Here is a 16,812-nt window from a genome sequence, read left to right on the forward strand (position 1 = left end):
TCCCTGTCCAGTGATGACTATTGAATCAGGCCGTGAGGATCCTGAGGCGGGGAGGGATGTGAACAGCTGGCTCTCGCTATGGGGAGTTTATGGCCTTCTTGGAGAACTGTCCTGGTTCCCTAATCAGAAGCCCAGGGACAGATGGCCCCTGACAGTCAAAACACCTAATAGAGATCCTAGTGATGCCTCTTTGGACGAAGAATGGGTGAAGACGGGGTTATAGAGGCAGATTTGCTGCTAGTTATTTAGTGGTGCTCAAGCTTGAAGTCCGGATGAGTGGTGACTCACCAGCCATCTGGGAAGCTAGAATGGAGATAGATGCCCAGTCTCCCCTCCATTCCTTCCTTTAAATCTGGAGACTTGTTGCACAAAACAGTGCCTGAGGTGATGCTCTGGAACTTCCTAACAATCACAGATGTGATGGATGGAGGGCATCCCAAGGCCATCAGAGTCTGGAGAACAAGGACTACCCAGTCAGGACAGAGATGGGAGTTTCCATTTGGGGTTTTCTGGCCTTGGAAAACCCCATCCTTAGTCTCGGATGTGTATTTGGGACAGGATTTTGGGGCAGCTTTCTCAAAAGAATTTTTACACAAAATGCCAGGGTGGAGGAGGGGCGGTGAGAAATTGATGACATGTTTTTCTTCTTTCTTTCCCCCACAAAACCAGCTGCTGACAACCTCCTCTCTATTATCTGATCTACCTTGTCCTCTTCACAGGAAGCTCTGAAACCATCATGGCTACCACACAATGTGAGTGGTGAATTTCAAACCAGCCTGGAAATATCTCCATCCTGCACCAAAGACAATAGAGTACCGGGCCCCTATCATTTACTCAGTTATAGATGCATTTATTTCTTGCTAAAATATGCAGATTGCAAAACCTGCATTTGAAAATCTCAGAGCATTTAGCTCTTTTCTTTTTTTTTTTTTTTAAAGATTTTATTTATTTATTTGAGAGAGAGAATGGGAGACAGAGAGCACGAGAGGGAAGAGGGTCAGGGGGAGAAGCAGACTCCCCGCCGAGCAGGGAGCCCGATGTGGGACTCGATCCCGGGACTCCAGGATCATGACCTGAGCCGAAGGCAGTCGCTTAACCAACTGAGCCACCCAGGCGCCCCCATTTAGCTCTTTTCTTATTATGTATGTTCAGAATTATTATTTATTTCAATAAAGAGGGTAAAGAAAAAAACAAGAAACATATCGATGACCAATTTGAATATTTTTGGTTTTGTTACTACCCAGAGACTATCAATCAGAAAAAGACAAGTCACTGATATCCCTAGAAAAAAGACAAATCTTGAAAATCTTTTGGGGACTATAAATGCAGGTAGATCCTTACAGACGCTTTGATCCACAAACCAGTTCCTGCCTTATTTCTTCTCCCTTTCTCCTTATAGCCACTCTTTCTCAGAGCAGTAAGCCTACCCCCAAGGATTCAAAAACCATTATTACCAAGATGCAGCTAGGGTCCTGAAGTTTATAATAGCCTCATATATGTTTTGTGTTTTCTGTCTTCTCTCAGCGGTAGATAGTCCCAGAATCTTTGGTGTTTATGATTCTCAACAAATGGTGTGGATCCTGAAAGAAACTTCATTAATAGCAACTCCTTTTAGCAGAAATGTCAGACCTGGTGAGTGACAATCAAAGCCACTGTTTCCTCTAAAGGGGACACCAGCTTCTGGGGGTTGGGGCTGAGCTTGCTTGAGCCTGGCCTTGGGCCCCTCCTACTTCTGGGCGGCAGCCCAGTGTCCACAGGGAGGACAAGAAGGCTCTCTTCCACAGAGGAAACCCTGCACCTAGAGATGAGGATGTGAGGGGTTGGCAGTTCTTCTTATCAAGAGAAAATGTCTGCAGATAAGAAGAGATTATCCACTTAAGCAGTGGTTGACCTTTTCCTTGGAGTTTCTCTCCTTTAAATTTCAACCGTATCACTACCTATGTCCCCAGAATCAAACTTGATCATCTTTTCACTATCAAACCTACACACTTTCCTAATTTGGTGTCCTGTCTTCTGATAATGGGGGATATTCCTTTCTCCCAGCAAAAATCAATCTGTCTCAGCTTCTTTCCCTTTTGCTAGGACTTCAATGTTTGATTTAATTTTTTTATTAAAGATTTTACTTATTTGTTTGACAGAGAGAGACACAGCAAAAGAGGGAACATAAGCAGGGGGAGTGGGAGAGGGAGAAGCAGGCTTCCTGAGGAGCAGGGAGCCTGATGTGGGGCTTGATCCCAGGACCCCGGGATCATGACCTGAGCTGAAGGCAGACGGTTAATAACTGTTTGATTTAATTCTTCTCTTTCCTGCATAGTCCACCTTTGTCTGTTGGCTGGATCCTTTCTATCACTGACAGACATGCTCTAATATAATATTTCTAAGTTTAATACTAAACACCTTCTCTTGATTCCCACATTCCACTCTTACTACCACTCTTTTTTTCCCTGTATGCCAATCTCTATACAGTGATATGTACTAGTCATAGCCAAACTTCATAGGAGAGCTGGCTATACAACCTGTTTCCACTTCATCTCCTGCTCACGCTTGCACCAAACAACCTGACTTCTGAACTGTTCTCTCAAGCTCCCCTTCCCAAGGTCACCAAATATGCTCCTCCGTCCTCATAATGTTTGGTTCCTCAGCTGCAGTCAGCATAATTGGTAACTCTTTCTTTCTTGAACACCCCCATCTTCTCCTTCTGTAGGAACATTCTCTTGTGGTTCACTGGCTTCTCTTTGACATTCTCCTTTCCGACTCCACTTTCTCTATAAAATCTCCAAATGCCGGGGATCCTCGGATCTCAGTCTGCAATCATTATGTGACCCCACTGAAGTGATTGGGAGTTGGTCTCTTAGATTGATGTATCATCTCTATCACTCTGGCATTTATGCTTCCAACCAAAAAGTCCCCTCTGGACAATTTACCCATGTCCTCTCGATGTCCCCTCAGACATCTTTAACTTCATCTATCCCAAGCAGAATTATGGATCTGACTTCTCAAAACTGCTGATGAGCCTAGTCTTCCCCATCTCTATTAGTGGCATTACCATCACTTGTTTCCTCGAGCCAGAAGTGCAGGAGACATCCTTGATTCAATCTCTGTCCAATCCATCAGCAAAGACTGAGGAGTCTCTGTGCAAAATATGCCTTATTTCTAAGATAATATAATCTCTCACCTGGGCCACTGCCATTGCCTCCTCACTGCCCTCCCTCACCCTTCATTTGTGTAGCCTCTCATCCAGTCTCTACAAAACATTAAGAGTGACCTTCTGAACAATGTTAATTGAACAGTATCATTCCCATGTGTTTGTGTCTTGGGGGTGGGAGGTGGGGGCTAGTGGGGAGATCTCAGGGGCACCGGTCTTCTTTCAGAGTCACATAGGGGCCTTAACCAATCCTTTCCCTGTGACACTCTCCTTTCAGACCCTCTCCAGCACCCATGTTTTCCCATGTTTTCATATACTAGTTTCCTCTTAACTTTAAGGTCTTGGTTTGAACTTCACTTCTGCAGAGAGGTCTTTCTTGATTTCTCTATCTAAATTTGGTCTCCTACTGTCCCAGGCTTTGGTCCCTTACCCCAAAGCAGGCATTGCAATTTATTGTGGTTCTGGTCATTTCTCTGCTTACATATTTTGGTCTCATTTTCTGCAGGGGCAAAGACAATGTCTGTCTTATCCTCAGCTAAATCTCTGGTGCCCACATGCAGCCTTGTCCTGAGTGGGAATTCAATAAAGAGAGTTGACTGGAGAATTCTCAACCCCCTGCGCAGAAGGATAGAAGCAGAATACCCAGGCTCCTGGGCTAAATTAGTTGGGAATTAAATTCAGCTGATGGTGACAAAAAACCCACATAACTGGGACTTAACTAAGAAGTTTATTTCTTTCTCATGAAAAAGAAGGCTAAGCAGGCAGGCTGAGGCCAGTGTGGTGGCTCCATGATAACCCCATAGTCCAAAGATTCTAGCTTTCTGCTTTACCAAGCTCAAGTTCTCCTCAATCATCAACCAAGTATTTGAGGCTGGCAGTAAGAATACACAGGGTATAAGGAGCTTCTCCCAGCTGAGTCAACTCCTTTTAAAGAACATTCTTAGAAATCCCACACAACACTTCCACATTTATCTAATGGGCTACAACTTCAGCGTATGATCAAATTTAGCTGCAAATGTGGTAGGGAATTTTTATTTTTATTTTTGGGACACAATATGCCTTGGTAACAACTGGGGTTCTGATATTAAGTAAGAGAGTGAAAATGGGCTTCAGATAATGATGAAGGGTCTCAGCTCCATGGTGAATGGGAGGAGCCTTCTGAGGGACTCCTGACTGCTCAGCATCCCGCCTGGCTAGGAGGAGTAATGTTCGGCCAGAAGGACTGGACTTTCTGCTGCTTGGGACCTGATACCTGTTTCCATTTTTCCTTGTGTTTCCAGTCAGTCTTGATTTAACAACATGTACAGACAAAGAATTTCATGATGCAGGAAAAGGCAATCCAGTTTACTTGGGAATCGAGGGCAACCATCTTTGTCTCTTCTGTGCAGAAATTCAGGGCCAGCCTACTCTGCAGCTTAAGGTGAGTGATCGTACAGCTAATGAGAGAAGCACTGTGAGATGCACTTTTTATTTCATTTAACATATTGCTGAATAAAAATGACATTTTTTCAATCCTGAATTGTTCACTTTAAGGAAGGAAATGTGACTTGGCTGACCCCCAAGTCAATGGGCATGGGTGTAACACTCATTTGAATGTAAGAGCATTCCCCGAAAGCTAGAGGGTACACCCATGAGAATGTTTCAAAAAGGCCAAGGAATGGTGGTTTCTTAATCATCAGTTTTCTTTAACTGCCTCCCAGAAGTCCTCCAAGATGCTGGGCTGCTCCCACTTAAGCAAAGGCCACTGCGTGGCAGAGGAGACAGGGGGAGATTGTTAGTCTGGATTTTGTGGATTATATGCCTGTGGTCTCTGTACCGAAGGTAGCATTTGTAGTTATGAAGCGAACCCTTCTGGTTATGATGAACGCTGTAAGATGTCAACCCACTTGGAGGCTGGGAATCTTGTGAGATGCCCACACTTGCAGATGGGTGCCCACCAGGAGCACCCACAGAAGAGACTTAAGCTGGTCTCTGTTCTCAGGGAAGATAGTGCTGTCTCAGAGAATCAGAAAGACCTGGTGTTATAGGATGCTGGGATGGAGCAAAGCTATTGGGAGCCAGCGGGTTGTCTGTCTTGACACTTGGTGTCCTTTCACCTGCCTGTGTCCCTGGCCTCTGTCCCTCCCTTTGGGGAAGCAGTCACTCTCGGGGCTGTGTTATTTAGACCCTTCCTCTCAGTAATCCTCTCTAATGAGCCTTTTTCCTAATCCTAGGAGAAAAAGATCATGGATATGTCCAAGGAGAAGAAAGCGCAGAAGCCCTTTCTCTTTTTCCATAGTAGGGAGGGCTCCACCTCCACCTTTGAGTCTGTCTCCTACCTGGACTGGTTCATAGCCAATTCCAAAATGGCAGGTCAGCCTGTCATTCTTACCAAGGAGAGGGGCAAAAATTATACCACTAACTTCTATTTAGATCCTCAGGACTAAATTCAGCCTGGGCTGTGGGTGGCTGATTCCAGAAGAGAGGATCAAGCAGTCAGAGAATCTTCCATTCCAAAACACAATAGGTCATCTTGAGAGACCTCCATGCACTGATGCCCATCCGTAGTCCCCCTCATTCTCATCACCCAAAACCACCTCTTCCTTTAGATATCCATTTCTGCACCATGTCTCCCCTGAACATCATCCTAGTATAAAACCTGAGTTACTTTTTATTCTTTCCTGATCTTGTCCCACCATCCACTTATCTGCCATGTCCAGTTAAATCAACATCCAAAATGCTTCCTGTACACACCTCTCTCTTTTGCTTCTGACGACCTATGGCCTAGAGATGTGAGTTCCAAACATTTTTGTTCATAGAACCCTATCAATAAAAGAGTATTATCTGTTAATTCTCTGCATGTTTATTATAAATATGATGTGTGTTCCCAAATTAATCTAAAGTTTTTATCTATCTAAGTAATCTCTACACCCCACATAGGGCTCAAACTCATGACCCTGAGATCAAGAGTCACATGCTATTCTGACTAAGCCAGCCAAGTGCCCCACCAAAGATGAATCTAAAGGATAAGATAAATGTGAAATAAAAATTTTACATGTCTTGATCATCATAATGGATTCATAATATCATTAGTTAATAATTTGACACATAACACATACTTTGGTTAAGATTAATTATTAACTGTAGTGAATTTAAATCAATCCATATTTCAGAGAATCACTTGTATCAGTTTAAATTTTTTTCAGGTGACTTCTCAGAACTTATTGTATTGTCTTTGTTTTCACTTACAAATTAGCTCAAAGGAGAAGTACCAGCTTTGATATTTTCCTGTTATTATTCATGTTTTCTGGAATTTTAGTCAAATCCTTAACTAACAGTTTCTTTACTGGGATACTTTTAGGCCAGTTGTCCCTTTGGTGAGGGTTACTTTATTTAAAGCCTGTAATAAAATCTCCAGATTCACTTAGCCAGTCACAAGGAACTATAATTTACCATAATATCCTGCACTTGAATGTGAGCATGATGGACTCTCTTCCCTCAGGAGACCTTGCCCTTCTCTGCATATGACAGGCAGTGGTATCAGGTTTTGCAATGGATACCCATTGCTAACTAAGTTCAAATTTCTTACCGAGACATAATCTCTTCCAAAACCTATCCTTGTGGCATTATCTCCTGGTGCCTCGCTGGCCATGGTCCTGAGACAACCCTTGAATCCCCCCTTACATCCTGTTTGCCTACCTCTTACTCTAGTCATTGCTGTGTGACCAGCTCTGAAAAGGTGTAACCTGACATCATGTCATCTCAGCTGCACCAAGCATCTGTCTCTCTCTGCTCGGGGGCTCCTAGGACACCTTGGGGAAAGACACTTGCAGGAACTTGCTTTGCACTCACACATGCACACACCTGGAAGTGAGATGGAGCTGCCCATGAAGAACCCTTGACCAGTGGGGGGTGGGAGTGGGTGGGTACCTGCTATTCTCTTGGATCCTTCAGGTGCACAATTCTGAGATGCATTCTACCTACAGGGTTCTTCAGAGGGTCCCAGTAGAATTGAGTCATAGTCATCCATGGCAGCGCTGAGCTCAAGAACACACTCTTGCATTGGCTTATCTCATTTCCTTGCTTCGGTTTCTCCATGCCCCATTCCTGTTCCCTGGGGTCACTTCTCACCATCTGAATGCAAAACCCTTGTCTCAGGTTCTGCTTTCCGGTGTAAACCCAGGCTAAGACAGATTCAATCAAAGCGAGCTTCTTTTCTGTACCAGCTACACCCAGCACGTTGGATTTCTTCCCTCTGTGCCTCTGCACATGATTTTGCAAACATTTCAGCCACTTTCATCACTGTGTCTCTCACCTGCCTATGTCTTCCTAATATCCTACATCTGTCTGAAGTGTTTAGAGGCTGCTCCTCATCCTCCCAAGAAAATCCAACATCTTATCTTCTTTGAAGTCTATAGCACTTTGCCTTATCATGTGACAGACATTTCTTCTGTTAGACTTGTGCTAGAGATTTTTCTCCTTGTTTTGGCCTCTTTGCTCTTTTCTCCTCAACCAGATTCTAGGTACATAGTGGGCAGAGATTGTGACTTTGATATCTCTATACTCCTTAGGTGCAAAATCTTGCCTCCTACATAATAGTTGCTCAAAATATATTGTTGAAACAAATGAATTCTCATTGCATGTATTAGCATCCTCCAATGATACGGAAGTGTGTCAGAGTGGAGTTTGCTTTATCATGGCAGAGGCAGCCCTAACTGCAAGAAGGGTGTGAGGAATGTCAAAGTTCCTCAGAGAAGGTGGGGAAGGAAAGCACAGAAAAGCTGGCTAGGAACTTTTCTGTCTCAACTCTTCTTCCTCCTCCTTGTATGCCAGTCTAACCTTAGCAGACTGCAATGATGTTAGGATATTCTCTCAGGAGGGGATGGCTGTAGAAACAAAGCACAACCCAGAGCTTCCCAGAGGGCTTCCAGCCAATGTCCACTGACTCCGTGGCATCTCCCTCTTGGATTTTATCCAAGCCTTCACCAACATACATTTATGCATACTCATAAACTACTTAAGGGCACAGGAAAATGATAACAGGGGAATCCAGTGTTTCAGTTTTTTTTCTCTGACAAGGTCAGGACGAAGCATAAATGACCCCAAGGATGGCTATGAGAGGTTTCTGGTGGCAATGAAATGGACGCAGAGTAAGCAGGTTTTCTGAGAAGGGCTGCAAAGAATGTGAGTTCTGTAAATAGCTGAATGTGTAGAAAGGATAGTAGAGAGTGATAGAAAAAAATAACTCTAGGCTGTTCTTATAAATATTAACTTTTTGGAAATCCCAAGAGCACTGGAGATGAGCAGGAGGTAGACAGCTCGCCCACCCTACACTGCACCCTCTCACAGAGGAGGTGAGGAAGTGGTGGTGGTGGTGGAGGAAGAAGAGGAGGAAGAAGAGAAACCACAGAAGGACCCAAGAGGTATTCTCAGATATTTTATTGGCTCTCCTAGTTTGAGGAAGGTTTTCATCTGTTTGGGCTACTGTAACAAAATTCCTTAGACTGGCAGCATAATAAGAACAAACATTATGTCTTGTAGCTCTGAAGACTAGAAGTGTGATATAAGGGTGCCAACATGGTCAGGTGAGGGCCCTCAGAGGGTTGCAGACTTCTCATCGTGGGCCTCACATGGTGGAAGGGGAGAAAGCCTCCTAGGCCTCTCTCATATGGCTATCAGTCCTGTTCGTGAGGGCCCTGCCCTCAGGATCTAATCACCTCCCAAAGTCCCCACTTCCTTATCTGATCACATTGGGCCTTAGGATTTCATCATATGGATTTTGAAGGAATCAGACATACCCGTTCCCACACCCCATCTTCTCCATCTCAGTTACTCAAGACAGAAACCTAGGAGCCACCCTTGATTCCTCCTTTCCTTTGAGCCCTACCTCTAATCCATGAAGTCTATCTCTAAAGACGTCTACCTTCAAAAGATCTCCAATCCACCCATCTCTTTTCAGCTTCTCTGCCACTCTCCAATCCAAACCAGGCAGCCACCATAGCTTGCTAGTGCCGTAAATCAGACTCCTGACTGGTGAGTTCCATCTACTCCTCCCTCTGCCCATTCAGTCCAGTCTCCGTGAGCCAGTCAGGATAATCTCCATAAATGTAAATCTAAACTATGTCATTTCTATGTTCACTCCTTCAGTGCCTCCATTAGCACTTAGAAGGAAAAGCAAATCCCCTTTCATAGTTTAAGGGTTGCCTGGATGGCTTGACACCTGCCTCAAACTCCTCTATCTTCCAAGGTAATTCTTTCTCCCTATTACTATTCTCAGTGATGCCAATCTTTTAGTTCCTTGAATATGCCAAATTCTTTTTTTTAAATTTTATTATGTTATGTTAGTCACCATACAATACATCGTTAGTTTTTGGATGTGTGCCAAATTCTTTATAGCCTCAGGACCGTTGCATATGCCGTGCTCGTGCACATCCCTATACCTATATTAGTTTACTCTCATTCTCTGCTTTTCTGGCTCCTTCAAGTCACCTCTTTATATGTCACCTCCTCAAAGAAGCCTTCCTTAAGCATCATGTCCACAGTAAGCCCCTTCTTCTACCTCCTGAATTTTCTATCTCCCATTTTTGACTGTTTCCTTCACACAATTGTAAGGACTTTGTTTATTTGTCTTTATCTCTACTTCCCTCCTTACATTATAAAGTCCTCAATTCCAAGGAAGTGGTATTTGTCTAGTTTACTACTGTATTTCCAGTCCTTAGTGCAGTGTCTGTGTTTAATAAATATATGTTGAATAAATACATTGTTAATAAATTAATAAATGAATGATTGAGGAACTGACCTCCTCCTCTTCTCAGAGCCCAGGGAAAGTCACCATAGTGAGCATCCTGGTCCCTAAAATGGACTCAAGATCCCATTAGGGATCCAGAAGAGAGAGGCATCTTCTCTAAGCCTGAGGCTCTGGCTTACAGCTTTCCCCAGTAACCTCTTCCCAATTCCCAGTGCCTAGAAAGCGTGGGCTTTTTCTAGAGGTATATGAAGACACAAAACTCTTCTAACGTTCCTTATACCAGCAGAGCTTGAAGGGACTATGGGGTAATATTCTTCAGAAGCCGTTGGTGGAAACTCCCACCCCAACTCAGAACTTTGAGATACATCGGAGGGTAGAAGATAATCCCAGAGGCTCTCATGACACATGTAAAGAAGCCTGGGGTTAGCAGAAGGCTTTGAACTGTGGGATTTTTCTCCAAGGGAGCAATGGGTCATGTGATGAGATGCTCTACCCTGGAAAGAGTTTGAGCCTGGGAGCTACTCAGGTCCCTCCAAGGGTGCTTAACAATGGGTGGAGGCAAGGTGATGCTGATCATCATATCCTCCCCAACAGCCACACACACACCACCTACTGAAATTTGATGAAACCAGACTACACCCAGGAGTGTGGGAACACCTTCCCTGCAAACGCAAAGCCAGTGTCCTGAGAGGGGCTCTGCCTTTCCTATTCTTGCTCTTTGCTTGCAACATTTTGGCACTAGGTCTGGTAAAAAAGAGGGAACAGCTTCCAAAACCAAACTATCATCTTGCCCTCCACCATTCTGAGAAAAATGACAAGAAAGTTAGGATACTTTGACTAGAATGTTGTTAGGGGGCCTGATACCAAGTGGGAAAGTGGAGTGAATACTGCAAACCCTAAAGAAGTGATTGCACTAAAGGAAAAGCAAAGCATGAAGTATTTTGACATTTATACCTCGATGATTAGAAGGCCCTTAGAGGTGGATTAGAAAAGGAAAGAGACCAAGAAGAAGAAAAAGACTCAGGAGTCACAGGATAAGGCTCAGTCCAGGAGAGAGGTATGGGAATTCCTGCAAATAGAGAATACCTTTCCTGAATGGATCTGAAGATTGGGCTAAGAGAAAGAAGATGGCATGGGCAGGAATCTATTGTTTATAGTTATGCATTCTAAAAATCCTATCTGGCTTTTAAAAGCAATGTGCATGTATTACTATGATAAAAATTAAAATGAGTTTAAATAGTATGATTCTGTGCCCTTGTTTTACTCATCTGGAAATGTCTTTTTTTTGCTGGGGTGAGGACTGAGTCCCTTTTAAGGAGATAAATATAGGAAACCCAGGAGGGTTTATCCAAAACCACAAAACATAGCATCTTTCCTCTTTTCTCTAGAGAGGAAAATCAAACCTCTGATGAATATACTTGAGAGCATCAAGCTCATTTTTCACATTCATTTTCACCTGGGTGTTGGAGTTTCTGCCTCAATCCCTGTCCTTCTTGGTGATAAATAAAGTCAGTGATGAACTAGAACTTCCATCTCCTGACCCTTCAGAAGAGTGCATTTCTCTGGGTGCCCAAATAGCTCAATTCCTGGATAGGTCATTCTCAGGCCTTCAGAGGCCCTTGAGCCAAGAAATAAGTAAGCACTTGATCCTGCTCAGAGTGCCTTATCCTGATTTCTCAAAGCCAGGAACTCAGAGATGTCCCTCTCTTGGTTTAGAGTAAGGTGGATGCTGTTGGAGGCCCAGCCTTGGTGATTCAGTCAATCAGAGGAGGCTTTGTCTGGGCAAGACAAAAATCTAGGGCTGCACTACCCTGCCTGCATTCCACCTGTAGGCAATTTGCCCTTCCCTAAGTTTCTCCAGTCTGGAGAATGTAATTGAACCACTGTAACTGTAGCAAAAATAATTGCTAAAACTAAACCTGAATCTATAGAGTTGGAGGAGCCCTGACTCTAGATCCCTCCCTCTGATGCTTAGGTGTGTTTATAAGTGCTTGAGAACCAAGTGGCATCTCTCTCTGTCCCTCCCCACGATGAGCATGAGTGTCTGTATGCATCTATGACCACGGATGGAGGTATGGTTCTCAACCTCCACAAGGCTGTGTATCCACCATATCCAGGTTCTTTCTGTCATGGGCCTATGTAGATATTCCAGCATCAAGACCCTTTGCTATTTTGGAGTTCTTTTGAGTCTCATTTGTGGATTCTCTCAATAGCCCGGAGAAGGTAGCCATTTGCTCTTTTGGATGACCCAGCTCCTGTAGAAGACCCAGTTGGGTCCATACTTTTTGATTTTGTACATTCTTCAAATCATTATATGAATGATGGGATTCTTCTATATCCTTATAGTTGTCTTTTTATTTTGTCTAATTTTGAACACATTTAAGTACACTTTAGACAGCTAACCTTAGTAACTACCAGATATTATGCTTTAGAGGCAAATTTTCATCAAAATTGTATACTAGGGCACCTGGGTGGCTCAGTTGGTTAAGCGACTGCCTTCAGCTCAGGTCATGATCCTGGAGTCCCAGGATCGAGTCCCACATCGGGCTCCCTGCTCAGCAGGGAGTCTGCTTCTCCCTCTGACCCTCTTCCCTCTTGTGCTCTCTATCTCTCATTCTCTCTCTCTCAAATAAATAAATAAAATCTTTTAAAAAATTGTGTACTAAATTTTATGTGCTGATTTGACTCTAGGTCAGATCAATTAAAGGAGTGGATGTTTGGTACTACTAAATTTGCATGGATAATTTTGTGTTTCTTAGTCCAGTTTAATTTCTGCACCATAATTAGGGCAGTTCTGCAATGAGAGAACTTCCTTGGGCATTTCCCTCCTTGAGAGAATGAATAGCAGGAATTTTGATGAGCCTTAGATACTGACATTTGAAGTCCAGTGGTATTGTTCCTCCTCAGATTAAATGATAGCTTGATAGGCACCTCCCTCCCCTCCACTACAAAGCCCTACGTGGGGCTGAGATATCCCCAGAGGATAGATTGTATTGATAACTTAGTCCAGAAAACAGCTTGTGATCTGAGCTTTGCACTGCCCAAACAGGAAGGATGCTTTTCTTCTTGCTACAAGATGATGGAGAGGAGGCTTTAGAGAACAGAGTATCCAGACCAGATAATCCCAGCCCCAGAGAGCTTCTCACTGCTGGCTGGGCTCAGGGATCTGCCCAAGAGAGTGAAAGATACGAGAACTAAATTGGCAAATAATGTAGTTTTAACCCAAATGCTATCATCTCTGAGCTGTCCTTGCCAGTCCTCTGTGCAGAGAAAGTTGATATCATTCCTTCATTTTTTTTCTTCAACTGCTCTTGGCTTCTGACCAAAAACCAAACTCTGCTCTATCCCCATCTGGGATCAGCAGCAGATGAGAGGGAAGGGGCCCAGAGCTCGGGGACCAGAAGACTAGGTGCCCAGGACTGCCCTTCTTTGAGGCCAGAGCTTGGAGATGGGGGGTAGCTAGGGGGTGGGGTGTAGATCGGCTCTCACTTTCTACATTTTCCATTTTGGAATTTTGAGTTCCATTGTTGTAAAACTTAATTTCTCCCCAGTTAGTATTTATGTACTTTTAGAACTGAGTTTTGTTATTAAAACAAAAAGCCCAGCTCTGCCAAAGCCTGAGTGTCCCTTGGAAGAATGTCCTCAGTTGGGTGGTCTTGAGGTGTAGTGCAGGTGGCCTGGCCACAGACTTTTGCTTGAACACAGAGACCCAAGAGGTGATAATACTTTGTGTGAATAAAGTATATATGGACACTTGCAAAAAAACCCGCAAAACAAAAACAAAATTCTTGTCATTCTGGACCAGACCCTGTTTTGTGGTACTTCTATTTCCTTGCAGATAGAGGAGCTTTCTCACTGGGAAGTCAGATGATTCTGGGCATGCCCAATTTTTTTTTCCAGCAATCTCTGCTCCATGTGTCTTCTATCGAAGGTCCAGTTCCTAAAGGAAAGATAATTTTCTGATAGGAGATATCAAACCCAGCTGTGACCTCTGGTTGCCTCACAGTGGTAGTTCATACAGAGTGAGATGTATGATAGTGTGTGACTTCCTTGTGTCTCCAGTCTGAGGAGGATGGCTGATGTGGGGGAAGATACAGGATAGTGAAGACTAAGGCTCAAATGAGAGGCTGTGGGACTGGTTATTTTAGGAAGGCATGATCCCAGAATGCAGGGAGAAGAGATAAACTTCATGACTTCAAGGACCAGTGGTAGAAGAGGGAGACAAAGAGACAGAAATGAGGACAAAAAGTTGAGCTTCATAGAATCCATGGATTCAGGGACAGGATGGAGAGAGCCTATTCTCTCGACTGCTGAATCTCCATCTATGCTTGTGTTTCAGGTGCGAACTCAGCAAGGAGAGTGAGTCAGTCGGAAACTGCCCATTGAGGACTGGACAAACCATGTCCTCTTGGGATCTTCTCCCCTTATCACCAGACTGAAGGCAAATAGTCATGGGTGTAAGGGCTGAGAGAGGAAGGGTAGGGTGGCCTTGGATTTCTGTATCTGGTCTCCTGTCTCTAGGTTGGATATCAACTAGTGCAGATTGGACCCTGGATGCCAAACTCACTCCAGGCATCTTGGGTGTCCAAAGATGTAATCAGTATGTGCTTTGTAGGGTGAGGCAGGCACCAACTTCAAGTTCTGTTCTTTCTTGACCCTTCATCATTACTAGCCAAATGGCAGAGAGTACCACTGTACCCTCATCACAAAACTCAGTGAACACGCAAGAAGGGACGATCAGATACCCCAAAATGTGGTCACCATCCTACCCCTGTGGCCACCTTCACTATGGCACAGTTCTCCAACTAAAAATACTGATTAACTTTATATTTAGTTGGGTCAAGAAGGATCGTTAAAATAGCTAGAGTAACTATCAAATTAATAGAGAGCATGTAACTTCCAAATTTGAGAGAAGGATGAACAAAGGGAAAACAAACAAAACTATCTCACTCAATCCAGTTGAAAGCACTAAAGGAAGGAGAAAAAGAAACAGAAAAAAAGACATCAGAAAGAAAGGAACAAAAAAGAAAGGAAAGAAAAAAGAGGATAGTAGAAATAAATTGGCAAATTTCAGCAATCGTTCAGTTTAAATTAACTTAATTCTCCAGTTAAAAGAAGGTTAACAGACTAGAAAAAGAAATACTGCAGTGTGCTAATTACAAGAGACATACTTAGAATTGAAAGGAATGTGTTTCTTTTGGTGCCAAGTGGGCTTGGACTGGACCAAGTCTTTCACAAAAACAACTATAAGATCGGGTGGGAAATGGGCAGGGAATCTGAATGTATTGGTGAGTGAGCACAAGCAAACACATGCAGGCAGATTCCGCAGGGGAGTAGCCACTTGGAAACAAATGATGTGAATGGGTCAGTTTCCCATATGTCCTATTTTTACACCGAGGGCAGGCTTAAGCTGCATAGCATGAGACAACTAAAATGGATCAAAAACCCTACAGTCCTTTCTGAAGAACTGGGGGACAGATTTGGGACAAATGGAAAGTGAAGGGGTAATCTTAGAAGGTAATCTTAGAGGCAGTGAGGGAGAGCCACAAAATTCAGTGTAAAAACTGCCCAAATCTCTGGCTGACCCTTGAGCCATGCCTAGAAGCCCAGCTAAAGGTAAAGGAACTGATCTGAGGTATTTGCTGCCACTTGAGAGACAGGATTTGCATTTTGAGTCTCATGAGGTTAATTGCGTGGTAAAACAGAAACATAAACTTCTTCAGAGGAGTGTGGTAGTCTCTGTAATATAATATTTACAATGTCCAGGGAGTAATTCAAACATATGAGGAAGAAGGAATGTGTGACCCTGTGTCAGGAATTAGGACAATGAAGACCAATCCTGAAATTACCTAGATGTCAGAATTAGTAGACAAGAACTATAAAATGGAACTATATTAACAGAATAAAGGAGAAATACCAGATGATTATTTCAGTGGATACAGAGAAAGCATTAGGTTAAAGTTAACGTCTACTCATGATCTATATAGTTCCAGCCAACTAGGAATAGAAAAAACTGTTTTCAGTATTTTGAAAGGGCATCTACCAAAAAAATATATCTACAGCTCACACTTAATGATGAAAGACTGGAGGGGCGCCTGGGTGGCTCAGTCGTTAAGCGTCTGCCTTCGGCTCAGGTCATGATCCCGGGGTCCTGGGATCGAGCCCCGCATCGGGCTCCCTGCTCAGCGGGAAGCCTGCTTCTCCCTCTCCCGCTCCCCCTGCTTGTGTTCCCTCTCTTGCTGTGTCTCTCTCTGTCAAATAAATAAATAAAAATCTTTTAAAAAAATGATGAAAGACTGGATGTTTTTTCCTAAGATTGGTAACCAGTTAAGGATGGTTGTCCTGTCTTCTTGTGTTCAACATTTTACTGGAAGTCCTAGCCACTGCCAAGTCAATTAAAAATATCCAAGGAATGAGGACCAGAAGATAAGGAAAACTGTCCCTCTTTGCAGATGATATGATTGTTTATGTAGAAAATCCTAGGGAATCTATAGAACAACTACCAGAACTAATAAGTGTAAGGTGGCAGGATACTCTGTTAATATAGAAAAGTTAATTGTATTTTTTTAAACAACAAACCTTAAAAAAATTGGAGTATAACATGCATAGAGGACCCTGCACAGCTTATCAGGATATAGTTTGCTGAATTTTCTGATGTTCTGCATAAGTACCGAGAAACAGCCCTGTGCTCCTTCCAGCCACTCTTCCTACCTCAAGGTGAGGTTAACCCCTGGCCTGATGTCCAATACCATGGATTAGTTTTGCTTAGTTTTGAATTATGTAAATGAAATAATACAGCATGCATTCTTCTTGTGCCTGGTTTCTTTCACTTAATACTGTGTTTGAGAACCACTTTGTAAAGTTAAGTAAAAAAGCAAACTTTAAATGAATAACACATCTAAATGATTTTTTAAAAATTCTGGTAGGGTTAGGGTTAAAA

General features: G+C 43.3%; 1 protein-coding gene across 1 annotated transcript; it reads left to right on the plus strand.

Moving 5' to 3' along the window:
- Window positions 1-664: 664 nt before the first annotated feature.
- Window positions 665-5,852, plus strand: LOC112820640 (interleukin-36 beta). Its single transcript, XM_025867619.2, has 4 exons — window positions 665-752; window positions 1,525-1,632; window positions 4,426-4,565; window positions 5,359-5,852. Exons 1-4 carry the CDS (start codon window positions 737-739, stop codon window positions 5,569-5,571), a joined length of 477 nt encoding a protein of 158 aa, XP_025723404.1. The 5' UTR covers window positions 665-736; the 3' UTR covers window positions 5,572-5,852.
- Window positions 5,853-16,812: the final 10,960 nt, after the last annotated feature.

This window comes from Callorhinus ursinus, unplaced genomic scaffold (assembly GCF_003265705.2).
Source record: "Callorhinus ursinus isolate GAN/ISIS: 27379988/994484 unplaced genomic scaffold, GSC_fseal_2.0 scaffold10, whole genome shotgun sequence".
In the NCBI taxonomy this organism is placed as follows: Eukaryota; Metazoa; Chordata; class Mammalia; order Carnivora; family Otariidae; genus Callorhinus; species Callorhinus ursinus.

Coding starts and splice junctions, on each gene's coding strand:
- LOC112820640 (XM_025867619.2), top strand. Junction 1,633..4,425: donor TAGCAGAAATGTCAGACCTG/GTGAGTGACAAT, acceptor TTGTGTTTCCAG/TCAGTCTTGATTTAACAACA. Junction 4,566..5,358: donor AGCCTACTCTGCAGCTTAAG/GTGAGTGATCGT, acceptor TCCTAATCCTAG/GAGAAAAAGATCATGGATAT.